The sequence below is a fragment of the Cyphomyrmex costatus genome, unplaced genomic scaffold, assembly GCF_001594065.2.
Source record: "Cyphomyrmex costatus isolate MS0001 unplaced genomic scaffold, Ccosl1.0 scaffold8, whole genome shotgun sequence".
NCBI classification, from domain to species: Eukaryota; Metazoa; Arthropoda; class Insecta; order Hymenoptera; family Formicidae; genus Cyphomyrmex; species Cyphomyrmex costatus.
Window position 1 is genome coordinate 780,003 of NW_017280375.1, and position 13,934 is coordinate 793,936.

The following is a 13,934-nucleotide window of genomic DNA, read 5'->3' on the forward strand; positions in this document are numbered from 1 at the left end:
CCCCCCCCCCCCCTCTCTCTCTCTCTTTCTTCCTCTTTGGTTACTTTATCCTCCTTCCTCGGCGACGTTCCCCGAGACTCCGTGGTGTTCCGACGCGAGTATATCCTCTCATCGCGAAATAATAAGCTCACTCTACTAAATTTATCATGAGCAGCCTTTAGAAGCAGCTTCCGCCAACGCGCGCCAGCTTACCTACCTGATATGTAACGGCTTTTAATTCTGTCATCTGCCTTACGTTGCACGCATTCTAATTATCATATGGCATCTGCATGCACATATACGCGCGCGCGCGTGTGTGTGTGTATTACACATCCTTTCCTTCTCTCCTTCTTTCATGTTTTCAAATAATTTTAATAGCCAACGTTAATTGCTCATATAGCGCATTGTTACACTTTTACATTAAATGACTGTTAAATGACAATTTAACGAGTGCCTTTAACATTTTATACTTTGTATAAAAAGTTAAATTAAAACTTAAATACTTTCTTATATATATATATATATATATATATATATATATATACACAATATTTTAAATTATATATTTGTATTCTTCTATAAATAAAAAAGTATAATAGTTGATGTATATCAATCTATATAAAGATTGTGATATCAGTTTTCTGGGTATAAATATAGATATATATTTATATCCCGTATATTTATTGTGATGAAAAATAAGAAAAAAAAAATTTTTTTTTCAAAGACGCCAAACATTTCATGTGTCACCTAATCTTCCGATAAAAAAAAATCAGATTAATCAACTTTTTTTCTCTCTGGATATATTAAAGAGAGAGCATGTGTGCTCACAATTTTATCTTATTATCCTTAAGATTTTATATAAAATTACACTAATAGAATGTAATATACATATGAAAGGAATATATAAATATGATATTATATTATAAAATTAATCTTATTGCGTTATATTACATTTTAAGTCATTATCTATTAATTATATATATTACATAATAATCTATTATGTATTGTATATATACCCTGAACAAAACCTCTAAATGCATACTTAATTAACCGATTCAAAATATTGTTTGCTATCTTTTGGATTTGGTTTAATGGTTTTGGAATCTGGCTGCCAGTTTGCAGGACATACCTCACCATGTTTCTCAACAAATTGGAAAGCTTTGATCAATCTCAATGTCTCTTCGACGCTTCTACCAACCGGAAGATCGTTGACGCAATACTGTCGAAGAACTCCCTCCTTGTCTATGATAAAAAGGCCTCTAAGAGCAATTCCTGAATCTTGTAACAAAACATTATATTTGGTTGATATGGTCTTGTTGAAATCGCTCAAAAGAGGATAGCCTAAATCTCCTCCGAGGCCACCTTGCTTTCTTGGAGTATTAATCCATGCCAAGTGGCTAAAATGCGAATCTGTAGACACTCCGATCACTTGTGTATTCAAGGCTTCAAATTCTGAGATTTTTTCACTAAATGCAATTATCTCCGTCGGGCAAACAAACGTACTGCAAATCAAAGACAAAAATTAAATATTATTATTAGACGAATATTAGAAATTATAATTGAGATAAAATTACATACAAATCTAATGGATAGAAAAATAGAACGATGTATTTCCCTTTGTAGTCGCTCAACTTGATCTCCTTGAAGTCACCTTTAACTACTGCAGTACCAGAGAAATTCGGAGCAGGTTTCTGGATTTGTGGCTCATCGCTGAATAACTTTGAACTCACTGTCAAATTACGGACACCTTTTGCCAACGATGTGTTGTCAGTTTTCACCAATGAACTAGTTGCAGTAGCAATCTACAAACATAAAGATTGAATAAACATGATAGTATTTTTATTTGTATCGATATGTTAATGCAATGTAGAATTAACCACACTTGCATACAATGAGTCGATAAAATATTGGAACTCAATTGAAATGTATGACAGGGAGTTCGATATACCTAGCACTTACCAAAGTTCCACTTCGTGCACGCAACGAAGCAAGTAATCGAAACATTGTAAGAACAGAGTATAAGTACACCTTAAATTCGCTGTTGTTTGTAAAACTTGCAGAGTCGTAGAATCAAAAATTAGACGTAAAAAGTTTCGTCAATCCCTCTTAGCAACACACGAACATCGCAACCGGCTGAACCGGAATAAAAAGGTTATGTCGTTATGAAACACAATTATAGCAACGTGTATTCGGTGTATTACGCATGCCTGTATAGAATTCCTCTTTACCTAAATGTATTATGTTTGTGACGTAATTTGATTTAAATCATATGTAAAATAGCAAATATTTACAATCTCGTAAAAATAATTATAAAATCTTTTAATTTTATATACGTAAAGTTACAAAAATTAAAAAGCAAGTTGAGCACTTACTAAAATAAATATTATTTCTTGTTTATATCTGATCGAAAAACTATTGAAAATTAAATGTTTAAAACAAAAGTTATCCCATTTTATATGTGTAAAATGATTAAAAAGTATAGTGCTTATGACCAGTGAATATAATGCAATCAATAGCATATTGCAAAAAATATATCTATAAGCAACACACACAAAACAGAAATGTAATCATGTTTATTTAAATAACAATATTATAGAAGTCTTATATTCATTCTTATTAAAATATATGTATATATTCATATATCTGTGTGTGTATATATAATATATGATTAGATTTTTAATAGTAATATTATAAACAAACATTTGACTATTCACATTGTATATTATTCTTCTATCAAATAATATAAACTTTAAAATAATATGTACTATTACTTTTACATATTTCTTATATATATATATAAAATGTGTTGAAAGAATAAACAAAAGATACGCCAAAAGTACATTTGAATAAATTTCCATTTAACTGAAGCCTAAATATAAAAATTACTAAGCTTTATAATTTATGATTGATTATATAATATATATGAGATAGCGATAAAATTCGTTATAGAGATAAAAATTTAACAATTCAAAATCGATAATTCAACAATTCTTATTAGATCTTATATGAAATATGAATTGAATTGTTAATTTAGTAACGTCTTTATCAATTTACTGCTCTAATAACCACAAAACAATGTCTCATATATATATAAATTTTCTATATTATAGCGATTTAAACAAATTCTTTCAATTGGAAGCTGTGGCAGTTGCATTTGGCGCAGGAGTGGACGTAGATTCATCCGATACAGTACGTCGATTTTTCTTTATCCTTTTCCATTCGCCATTCGTGTAATTCATTTGGAAATGAGTTTCAACCAACATCGGAACAGTTGTTCCATCAGATTGTGTTACATCTTCTACATTCTCCGAAAGCATCACCGTGACTATATTGCCCAATTTTGGACAAGGATTATCTACAAGCGGAACAATTAATAACATTATTACAATTTATAAAAGAGAAAAATACATGTGAAAGAGATAGACATACCCCTCGAACCAGCCATAAAACCTAAGATAAGAGCTTTTTCTGGACGCGTTACTTTATTTGCAGTTCTAAACATTTCTTGTGCTTCTAACATTTGTTCTCGCTGTAATCCGATAACAATAAACAGTGAGTATTCCACATTTACAACATATAATTAAATGCATGTAATTGAATCATTAATCTTACCGTAAGAGATAGGCCTTTTCTTGGGTTAACTGCTGCATTAGATTGCGTGGTAGTCTGTATACGAATCTGTGTGACTGTCTGAGGTGGTTTGACCGTTTGCACAGCGACCGGCGTGCTTTCCACAGGTGTTATCACTGTTGGTGCAGTCACTGCTAATACAGTAGTGGGTGTTGTGGTGGTAGTAGTTAACGTAGTAGCTGTATAATATAAACTATTTAATAAAAATCCAAGCAAAATAACACAATCTTTTTAGTACTGTAAGTAATCTTACGTGTTTGCTGCGTAGTTGTAACCGAAATACTGCTTGGTGTGCTAGGTGCGGTATAGGATTGCGTTGTAACTACTACAGCTGGTGCAACAGGCGTAGCAGGCGGATTTATTGAGGTCAATCCTTGCGCGTACTCCGGAGTTGTAGTTTCCACGACTGATGAAGGAGACGCTGAATTCTTTTCTGTTACAGTGACCGCTTGTGCTTCCACAGCTTTTTTTTGTTGCTCCTCGAAATCTAGCATCTTTTTCCTCTTCTTTGCTACAAATCCTATAGGCTGCTCAGTAATATCCAGCAATTTAATACCACCATCCTTTCGAATTCTACTGATCGGTGTTCTATTAGACATAGAAGTGTTTGTGAGTGATGGTGACCGAAAACCGCTTGTTGGAACTCTGCTTGGGATTCCTTTCAAAGGTGCTAAAAAGAGTATATAATATATTGCACAAATAACCCAAATAAGTAACATGCATTTATGAATTTATATATACTTGTATCAGTCATTTTTCTTGGCATTCCTCTGCTTCTTACTGGTACGGTAGGAGCTGTGCTCTTTTTGAGATTACTAGCGGCATCAGTGCTTTTCTGAAGCAATTCCGCTCTTAAGGCTGCACTTTTTGGTTTCCGCTTAAGAGTAAAATGTTTGATTGGTGTAGGTTGTTGACCTACTACTGAAGTCAATGCAGTCTTGTTGAGATAATGACACTCTAAAGGCAACATAGCGGGATCATTCTGTTTCTTCAGAAGTTTCTTCAAATCATTGACTAATTCACCAAAAATTCGTTTATGTTCATCTAAATCAGTGATGTCTGTATTTAAAGAACCAGTCGATGGAAAAGTTTTCATCGCTTCGGATAACATTGATACCCATAATTCACTGTCCACAGCTGCAACCTCAATAATCTCCTCCAGTTCTGAACGCCACTGTCACCAAGTTTAAATAAAAAAATTTTAATAAAATAAAGTTAATACAAAAAAATATTAAAAAATTGTAAGTCCATTAGTAGGCGAATACCTATTAGAAATATATGAATTCACTATTAATTTCATCCTTGTTGAGAGCAAGTATATTTCGGAAAAGAGCAATACTTACTTAATGAAAGTATAAAAATATGTGGAAGATGTGAAAGAATGCTTACCTCTTCAACATTACGTCTAGGTATGTGAAAAAACGACAGGAGAAGCTTGAGCTTAACCTGCGTTTGCAGGTCGGGAAAACAATCTTTGATGTTCCGCAACACCTCAGCATTGAGTTGCGAGCAAATTGAGCTACCGGTCCAGCTATCATTTGATGTACCAAGCTTATTATGCAGCCACAACGATGTATCACTGTCCCTCACATTCGCCATATTGGAGTCGTTTGCTTCCGACACGTACCGTACCTCTCTGTAGTGCGCCACATGCGACGACATGCGGTTCCCGCCATGAAGCAACGGACATGCGCGCGCATACAATGTAAAAATTTTTAATTAAGGAAGTATTTATATTGGTTGTAATCAGTAAGAATTGATTAATCACAGTTGGGTATTCCCCCTCTCATTTTACTGTAAAAGGAGAATACTCGATTGTGATTGGTCAATAAAGGTACCTTTTCATGGCGGCGATTAGTCGCAACTTTTGTAGCGATCTGAGAGTCACGTGACTCCATCAGTCGCTTGAAACTTGAAAGTCATCGCTGACAGTCGCTTCTGTAGTTCGATTTATTGATGTTGTAGCGACAATAGGCGATGATCGCTACAATTTGAATTTTGTCAAAATTCCCGTTCTGAACAAACAGGAGTCCTCCGAAATCTTCTTTTTTTGTATGTTTTTCTATCTACAGACATAAGCCCAGATACTGCGCTAAACAATCGTTTCTTCCTAACCTCTTCTTGATTTTTCATTATTATGAAACCTTTTCTTTGCCTTCATGGTATTCCTGTATATATTGAATAGTATGATTGTATGTATAAAAGGAATTATAACATCAATCGTAATGTCCGTAAAGCCGTAATCGCTAGTGTGATTACGGCTTAATCGCTACTGATCGCTATTTTTCATCGCGTATTTTATTTTCATGATCTCCAAAAAAAATAGCGATCGATGAGTTTCGTCGCTAAAGGCCTGGTTTACATCGTGTATTTGATACGCGTACTAACTAGTTACTTTCTATTGAATTATCTTAATTTCAGCGATATATGTAAATTTATACACAATAAACGTATTTAGTTAAACATTTTGATGCGTATTGTATCAATTTTATACATCATTCTTTAAATACATTGCTGAAATTAAGATAATTTAATAGAAAGTAACTAGTTAGTACGCGTATCAAGTGCACGATGTAAACCAGCCCCTGTAGCCCTATTCTGTAACTCTTAACGACAACGTCGTTATCGTTACAGTGTCGTTGCGCAGATATTTCATACGATAAAAAAGCTGCGCAACGACACTGTAACGATATCGACACTGTCGTTAAGAGTTACAGAATAGGGCCTCTGGATTCTGTAACTCGTTAAGGCAGTTAACGACATCGTTGCGCAGATATCTTATGGTATAAAAAGCTGCGCAACGATGTCGTTAACTGCTTAACGAGTTACAGAATACGGCCTCAGGGCCGGGATTCTCTAAACGTTTTATCGATGATTGTCGCTATCGTTAACTAGCGACAGCCAATGGCAGGACAATCCTAAAAGAAAGCGCGGCTCTCATTAGGTGCATCCAGAAGCACGACCGCTCACTAAAGCGGGGAGCACAGACTTTTGCATAACGCATAAACCATATACATAAAGAATTTGATTGGTCCATTGACTCATGCATAAGAAAATGGGCCAATGAAATTCCTTATGCACATGCTTTATGCGTTATGCAAAAGTCTGTGCTCCCCGCTTAAGCGCTGAAAAAATTGGATCGATTCCGAAAGAATCGCTTGAAAACGAATTCTTCAAGAACAAAAAGAATCGATTCTCGATGCATCGATACAAGTATCCGCATCACTAGTCCGGCCGTCCCGCGTCGTTCGTCCGTGTTGTGTTGCAGTGCAGTGCACCGTGTGTAGTTGGGTTGATTGAGATGCGACTGCACGTTGATCGGTTCGATTTATACGTCCTTCTTCGATTGATTTTCAACTGTGAATTGCAAACATGTTAGGCGTGAATGTTGTTTCAGATTCTCAGGAATCTGCATTAATGGATGACGAAACCTATAAGGATATAGAGAAGACTTTGTAAGTAATATATTTTCGTTTAATTCTGTTCCTCGACTATTTTGTCGGTCGCGTTTCTATTATCACGAATAGCTTTTTTATACAATGAAACATTTTTTAATTGAATGGCCATCGAACTTCTGAAATGAAAAATAAGTTAATTTAAGTGGTATAGTCAATTGTATGTATGAGATGCAGATGCATGAAACGTACTTAAGCCAAAAAATTCAAAAGATAAGAGATGATGCAATATTCGAACTGCAGCACAATCGCCTCGTTTACATCGTTCGGAACTATGGGTAATTGTTTAGTTTAACGTATACAATCATAGAAATGAATAAAAAATATACTAATTGACGCGTTTTTCTTCATGAATTAAACGAAAGTGTCACTTTGTCTCGTGACCTGATATTGATTTAATTTATCGTTTATTCAGGTTAGGAAATCTGTCGTAGTTATGACGAAGCTCTTTGTGAAGCTGACACTTCATTTAAAAAATCGAAAATGATATTAACAATTCTATTTGCACCCATAATAGAGTTCTACAGTTCCACTTAAGTTTTATAAACAGTTACGTTGATTTAGTTAAAAAAAAGTAAAATGAAAATATAAGATGATAACTTTGTTTGCATGCACTTCAAAGTTTCAAAATATTGATTTTTTTATTGTGAAATTTTATAGTTTTCGAAGTTCTATACAGCTCCTAATATATTTTTAGCAAGTTTCCGGTCTTTAAATATTTTTAAGTAATTTTTTTATGTGAGAGTTATGGACACACTCCATGGTGTTACCTAACCCAACCTTTAGAATGCTGAGAAAGCCACTTTTTATGACTTTGCACAAATCTCAATATTTTGTATCATGTGTATGTTACTTATATTTTTTCTTATTTTCTCAAAAACTTTTCAAAAAAAAAAGACCACTATTTTAACAAAAAATTGTCGGCAGCCTAAAGATTAACAGCCAGTTTCAGTCGTCTTATTGACATTTTCCGATAATTCTGCAATAATTCCAGTACTTTCCATAAGTTTTGCTCAGAGTTCCACTTTTTAAATATTTTTTAACAATTTTTTAATCTGAACGCTGCATATCACAAGAGTGAAATACCTCCTGTAGGAATGTTAATATAAATAATTCTTTCGACGCTGGATCAGGATTGAAGCAAGAAATGCTCGTTTTCTTTGATTTAAAATCTATAATTTATGTCACATTTACTATAGATTTTCAGTCTGGCAATAAATGGAACACAGCCAAGATGTTTCTTTGCGCATGATAATTGTGGAGTTGAATTCGGAGTAGCCAATCAAAATTTAACTTCAAATGTAGCGCGATTGTGCACACAAGGATCGCGCGTGACAACATATAATCTAAATTTAATCTGGACACGTATTATGGAACAAAATCGGAATGAATTCCGATAGGAGTTATTCCGTTTTTCCTAAGAAATACAATAGAAATTTAGGGAATAATTAAATAATTCCGATCAGAATTCATTCCGATTTTGTTGGAGCCACATTGCTTTTTGCATTTGTGTCAATTCTCTGATTGATTAATGGATGCATTTAAAACGAGAAACGACCGCTCACTGAGCGCGCAGTGAACTCTTGTTTGGTCTATATTTTTAGATTTAACGTAATATGCCAATCAGATGCAAGAGCTCACTGAACACTCAGTGAGCGGTTGTCATACTGAATACACCCAATCTTACAGTGTTTTTCACTGGCAGAGCTAGTGCGCACCAAGTGTACTTTAATGCCTTTGTACATAATCAACATAGAAATATATGTTTAATAAAAATAAAAAAATGAATAAAACCGTAAAATCTTCAATATATTTTATTGTGTAATTTGACAAAATAATTTTATCAAATGAGATATCTCACTTTAACATCAGATTAGTGTATAATGTGCACTGAGTGTGTACTATTCTTGCCAGTGAAAAACGTTATTACATGAAGAGTGAACCTACTCATGGTATGAACCTACTGTTGTTACCTATATTGTAATCAAACAATGAAAGAATCCTAACTAAACTTTTTGTTCATTTGTTTTGTTTTTTCAAAGCGGTGGTACATTGCCATTGCCAGAAGACATGAACGAATTTGAGATTCTAGAAGACAACAAATATCCCATATTCACTCAGTCCACAGATATCTCTCCGGAAAAGAAGTTAAAAAGTCAAACAGAGGAAGAAATTTATTATCCATATCTGTACACCAATTATTTATGCACATTAAATTTTCAATATACCTTGGCAGAGAATGGTGGACAGGATTGGGTGGTAAGCAAACTATGTATAATTTAAAACCTACATTAAATTCAGAATTTATAAAATAATTGTGCAGAGGAAGTTTGTAGAAATATATCTATTTTATTTAATTGTGTTTATTTCATGAGTTAGACTGAAATCTATTATCACATGTTCTTGTAAATCAATTCTGTCTTGATGATAAGTGCAATTAGTTTTTAAAATTATGATTACATAATTTTTGTATGAGATATTTCATGTAATCTACAAAAAATTTCTTGTATCATCTTATTCATTAAATTATGAAAAGTTAAAGTAAAATAATAAAGATGAAAAAGTAAGAGATCTTGCTTGGAAATGTTTTGATATCTAATCATTGTATATTGTACTGTTAAAAGTATGTAGGGTTGTTCTTCGTCACTATACTGAACTGTACTTAATAATGTTTGTATCAACTTCTATCATAAAATAGAAAGCATTCATGTTTATTTCATTTTAAATACAATTGTATATTAGCTACAAAGAATAGACCTTAGAAATCTGCTTATTAGACGATCACTTTAACTTTCATACAAGCTATCAATTGATCTGTTCATATTGTATTCATGTTTAACTAAATATTGTATACTGTAGGTGTAAGCTTTTTATGTAGTAGATGAATTGATGTATTGATTAAATGTATTATATCAAGTGTGTTAATTTTCTGTTAACATTGATATAAACTAAACTATTTTATGAACCAAACTTATAATGTTGCATGTAATATATATGATTGATCTTAATATTATTCTTCTATATAGTTATAATAATTTATTAAGTTTGTTTTTTTTTTTTATATAGTACTCTCAGATATTGAAAAAAGCGTATGTAAAAATGGAAAAGACACTGCCTTTACGATTTACATGGGAACCAACTACTTCCGGTTTATTCTTGCGTACAAAATTAGTTTTCGTGTATGAGCAACATAAAAACGATCCAGTAAGACGATGCCCCAATCATATAGCATCGACCAGTTATAACAATGAATTAGTGGATCCAGAAAGAAAACATGTAGTCTACTGCGTTAATCACGCCGCGAGTACCTACGAAGAGGAAAATGAACATCTTTCCATCTTAACACCGCTTCGTACACCCGAGCCTGGCTCGCAATATGTAGCCATGTGTTTCAAGTTTTTTTGCAAAAATAGTTGTCCATCTGGTATGAATCGTAGGGAGACTGAGTTAGAATTCACGTTAGAAGATAAAAGAAAGAAAATTTTAGCTCGGCAAACATTAGGAATTAGAATATGTAGCTGTCCCAAACGCGACAAAATAAAAGGCGAGAATGATTTGGAACGATCAATATCTGTCAAAAGAGAAATTGCTTTAACATCTGGTAAAAAGATACCGTCTTATGACACGCATGTTTATAAAGTCGAATTAGATATCGTTGGTAAAGAAAATTATTTATCAGTTTATAAACATGCATATGATATTATGGCCGGTCAAGCAGCGAGAACTGGCCAGCATGAATGTTTTAAGCCATATATGGATGAAATATCACGCAAAGTGCCTTTAAATCATTAATCATTTCCAAGTTTTAATAGATAAGATTTTTTTGTTTTAAAAATATTTTGTGTTTTTGCTAATTAATTTTTTTATCTTATGAGTACATATGCATGTGCATGCCATGTAATTTTACTATGATTCAATGTTCCGTAATTAATGTTTACATATTATGTTTATATGTTAAATAAAAATATATTAAAGTAGTATTTTAATTAATGACTGCTCTCTTTATGAGTTATAAAATGAAGTTAAAAAATAGTATTTTGTTGAGCATGAATTTAAATACCAAGTTAAATCTCTTATGATATACAGGATATTTTCGAAAATACATGAATTAAAGTCTTCAGGAACTAACAAAGAAACACACACAAGTATACTTCCTCTCTTTCAATTTTCTTGAACTTTTGTGTTATAATGTCAACATGTATTGTAAAAACAATAAAATAGGAAGAAATATTTTTATAAATACGCGAATGTATATTACTGTCCATTTCCATGATGTAATATATATATATATATTTTTATGTAATATATATATACTATAAAAATATAAGTTAACTTTAGTCTCACAATCAGTTCAATTTACTTTTCATTTCTTTTTCTAATTTTTAGAACTAGATAAAGACGAAGAGAGTAAGTTGAACAGGGTTAATCTATATTGGTGGAAATGGGCAAAACGAAATAAAACAAACCTTGACAAAAATCAAGTTTTATTATGTTATTATACTGGTATTAAAATATGTGTATGTTCCTTTGTACGTAGTAAATATCTTTGCAATATATCTATATATAATAAATAAGATTAAAGAACTCTTAATGATAAAATAATAAAATTATTATATAAACACGGCATGTAAGAGTCAGTTTGTCAAAAAAAAACAGTATAAATTAAAATATTTAATGTATAAAATAAAGGTAAAGATTGATACATGTTTCGGCTCAAGATTGAGCCATCTTCGGATAATTAATCGTATTGGTATTGATCTCAACATCAATACGATTATGTTAATTATATATATGTGCCGTGTTTATAATTTTAATATTTTATCTATAGAATAAACTATTTTATTTTTAATAATAATTTTTTTACCAATTTGTATTACTTAGTTTATCCTAGAACTTAATTTTTCGTTGTGACTCGTACATTTTGAAATATTCTGCGTGATGTTAAAATAAATAGTATATGTTCGTTAATTAAGATTTTAAATAAGTACTTATATCTTATATTCGAAATAATTAACATATGTATTATTATCACATGTTAAATCGTCGTATCAATGAAAATAAATTCTTTTATTACTTTTTTATATAAATCTTTTATATATCCTTTTAAGATATATTTTGTTCTAATTAAGTGTGTAATAATAAATTTATTAGAACAGGAAATATATCTGTCTCTTCACATGTATAATCTATCATTTGCTCCATATTCTGCTATTTGTATTTCAATGGTTTTCAACAATAATGCATTTGGCAATGGGACAATATGCTGCGAAGATAATGTCGTGGAATCCTCAAGACTCGCTACGTGTCTTCGTAATTGTACTTCTGTACCATTGTCACCCCGAGCGTGCAATATCCATTCCCATGTGTTTGAATACGCCATCTTGGCAGGATGTGTCATCCATGCTATTTCGTCTGCATACTATGTAAAAATAATATGATATTACATTTCTACGAAAAGTTACAGGTATTCCGTGTATTCTAGTCTATAAATTATATAATATAAAGCCTTTTCGAAGATAAAAATACAGATTGTATGAATTCTTTGCAAAACTTCATTATCAAAGTTTGATGATATTAGATAAAATAATCAAATTTTGATTTACAGATATTATATATTTTTATCTCGTACATTCGAAATATTTTTTATCTTGTTTCGTTTTTATGCACACGTATACACGTGAAAACGATATTTTTTTCTTTACTTTAGTCCTTTGTGATACGAATTTTGGATCGTTCTTATTTTTCTTATCGATTTCTTTGCATAAATTTTATCGTAAAGGACTAAAGTTAAGAAAAAAATATCGTCTTCACATAAACGTGAAGCGAAATTGTTTCGTTAAAGATATAAAGATGCTATACCTGAAAGAAAAACATATTACTTCCATGGTGGAATATGTAAAGAGCGTCGCGTCCAAAAGGAAGTGGAAGCGGGATTCTTGCGCTACCAGAATAAAAATGAATTTGCGGCACTTTGTGAGTCTTGATGTGTTCTAGGAGAGAGTCAGGCATCACTAATTCTGTACAAGATTGCAAAAGCGGACATGTCAGCTGTATACAAGACACAGAATCTGTGGAACCACCCCAAATTGGCGTCTCAGGTAAACTCAGTGATTGCTGACTAGCATTGGCCATAGCTGATTCGCCAACAATTTGCGAAGAGTCATTAATGCGAGCTTCGCTGTCCTTCGATAATTCGCCGGTACTAGCTGATTTAGTGCGATCATTCAATCGCACGCGTAAACTGTTAACGTCTCCATCAGGAATCGTCACGGTTTCTTTCGACATGTCAGATACTCGAATTAGATTATCCACGGAGGCAGCTTTTTCTCTGCCTCCGAGCAACAATCTGGCTAATAAGAATTGTCTCGGTTTCAAAGTAGTACAATTGTTCTTTGACTGATTTACAATTGGAGTCTCTTGCTTCTTGCTAGTTTTACCAAACAATTGGTCACGTAAGTTATAACGATTGGTCGTGACAGATGTTTTGTCTATCTTCTCGCCATTATCCATGTTAAAGGCATCGCGAAGTGCTCTATGCAATTTATCTGCAAGAAGACATCGGCCTTGACCGAGCCGGACTCTGCAGACCGGACAACGCGTCGTCTTCGGCCTACAGACGACGCACAAAATATGACCATGAACACATTGTGAGACTGGAGGCGCAGCGCTTTCTAAACAAATCGGGCATTCCAAGGCACGGACCTAAAAAGAAAAGCTCCGTGATGCTTCATATTCGATTAAAAATATAGTTTTATTTTTAATTAGTATTTTTTTTAACTTGTATTACATTGGGACAGAAAGAAAAAATTATGTTTATGCATTTGTAGCTCATATACAGTTTAATTTTAGATTATTAGTTATTAGTTTTTT

General features: G+C 32.6%; 4 protein-coding genes across 4 annotated transcripts in view; 1 reads left to right on the top strand and 3 right to left on the bottom strand.

The window, feature by feature from the left end:
* Positions 1-991: 991 nt before the first annotated feature.
* On the bottom strand, positions 992-2,100 carry Tpx-3 (thioredoxin peroxidase 3). Its single transcript, XM_018549172.1, has 3 exons — positions 1,939-2,100; positions 1,558-1,781; positions 992-1,481 (listed from the first exon to the last, which is right to left on the bottom strand). Exons 1-3 carry the CDS (start codon positions 1,981-1,983, stop codon positions 1,022-1,024), a joined length of 729 nt encoding a protein of 242 aa, XP_018404674.1. The 5' UTR covers positions 1,984-2,100; the 3' UTR covers positions 992-1,021.
* A 923-nt stretch (positions 2,101-3,023) lies between these two features.
* On the bottom strand, positions 3,024-5,271 carry Nelf-A (Negative elongation factor A). The gene is made up of 6 exons (XM_018549171.1): positions 4,999-5,271; positions 4,351-4,783; positions 3,863-4,279; positions 3,592-3,788; positions 3,409-3,508; positions 3,024-3,334 (listed from the first exon to the last, which is right to left on the bottom strand). The coding sequence occupies exons 1-6, from the start codon at positions 5,269-5,271 to the stop codon at positions 3,108-3,110; spliced, it is 1,647 nt and encodes a 548-aa protein (XP_018404673.1). The 3' UTR covers positions 3,024-3,107.
* Positions 5,272-6,896: 1,625 nt separating this feature from the next.
* Positions 6,897-10,856, top strand: p53 (transcription factor p53). Its single transcript, XM_018549243.1, has 3 exons — positions 6,897-7,064; positions 9,107-9,323; positions 10,131-10,856. Exons 1-3 carry the CDS (start codon positions 6,982-6,984, stop codon positions 10,854-10,856), a joined length of 1,026 nt encoding a protein of 341 aa, XP_018404745.1. The 5' UTR covers positions 6,897-6,981.
* Positions 10,857-12,237: 1,381 nt separating this feature from the next.
* The window catches only part of LOC108781346 (uncharacterized), a 2,536-nt gene continuing 839 nt past the window's right edge, over positions 12,238-13,934 (bottom strand). Inside the window, exons 3-4 of the mRNA XM_018549286.1 lie at positions 12,924-13,766; positions 12,238-12,483 (exon numbers count right to left, since the gene is read on the bottom strand). Coding sequence (XP_018404788.1) covers positions 12,238-12,483; positions 12,924-13,766 — 1,089 coding nt within the window. The remainder of the gene's footprint in view (positions 12,484-12,923; positions 13,767-13,934) is intronic.

Bases quoted from the DNA above. Each gene is read 5' to 3' on its own strand.
- Nelf-A (XM_018549171.1), bottom strand. From the start codon at position 5,271: ATGTCGTCGCATGTGGCGCACTACAGAGAGGTACGGTACGTGTCGGAA. The intron at 3,789-3,862 runs GTAAGATTACTT...TATATTATACAG, and splicing joins TACAACTACGCAGCAAACAC to CTACTACGTTAACTACTACC. The intron at 3,335-3,408 runs GTATGTCTATCT...TTCCGCTTGTAG, and splicing joins TTTTATGGCTGGTTCGAGGG to ATAATCCTTGTCCAAAATTG.
- Tpx-3 (XM_018549172.1), bottom strand. From the start codon at position 1,983: ATGTTTCGATTACTTGCTTCGTTGCGTGCACGAAGTGGAACTTTG. The intron at 1,782-1,938 runs GTAAGTGCTAGG...TTATGTTTGTAG, and splicing joins GTGCACGAAGTGGAACTTTG to ATTGCTACTGCAACTAGTTC. The intron at 1,482-1,557 runs GTATGTAATTTT...TTTGATTTGCAG, and splicing joins TTTTTCTATCCATTAGATTT to TACGTTTGTTTGCCCGACGG.
- p53 (XM_018549243.1), top strand. From the start codon at position 6,982: ATGTTAGGCGTGAATGTTGTTTCAGATTCTCAGGAATCTGCATTAATG. The intron at 7,065-9,106 runs GTAAGTAATATA...GTTTTTTCAAAG, and splicing joins AAGGATATAGAGAAGACTTT to CGGTGGTACATTGCCATTGC. The intron at 9,324-10,130 runs GTAAGCAAACTA...TTTTTTATATAG, and splicing joins ATGGTGGACAGGATTGGGTG to TACTCTCAGATATTGAAAAA.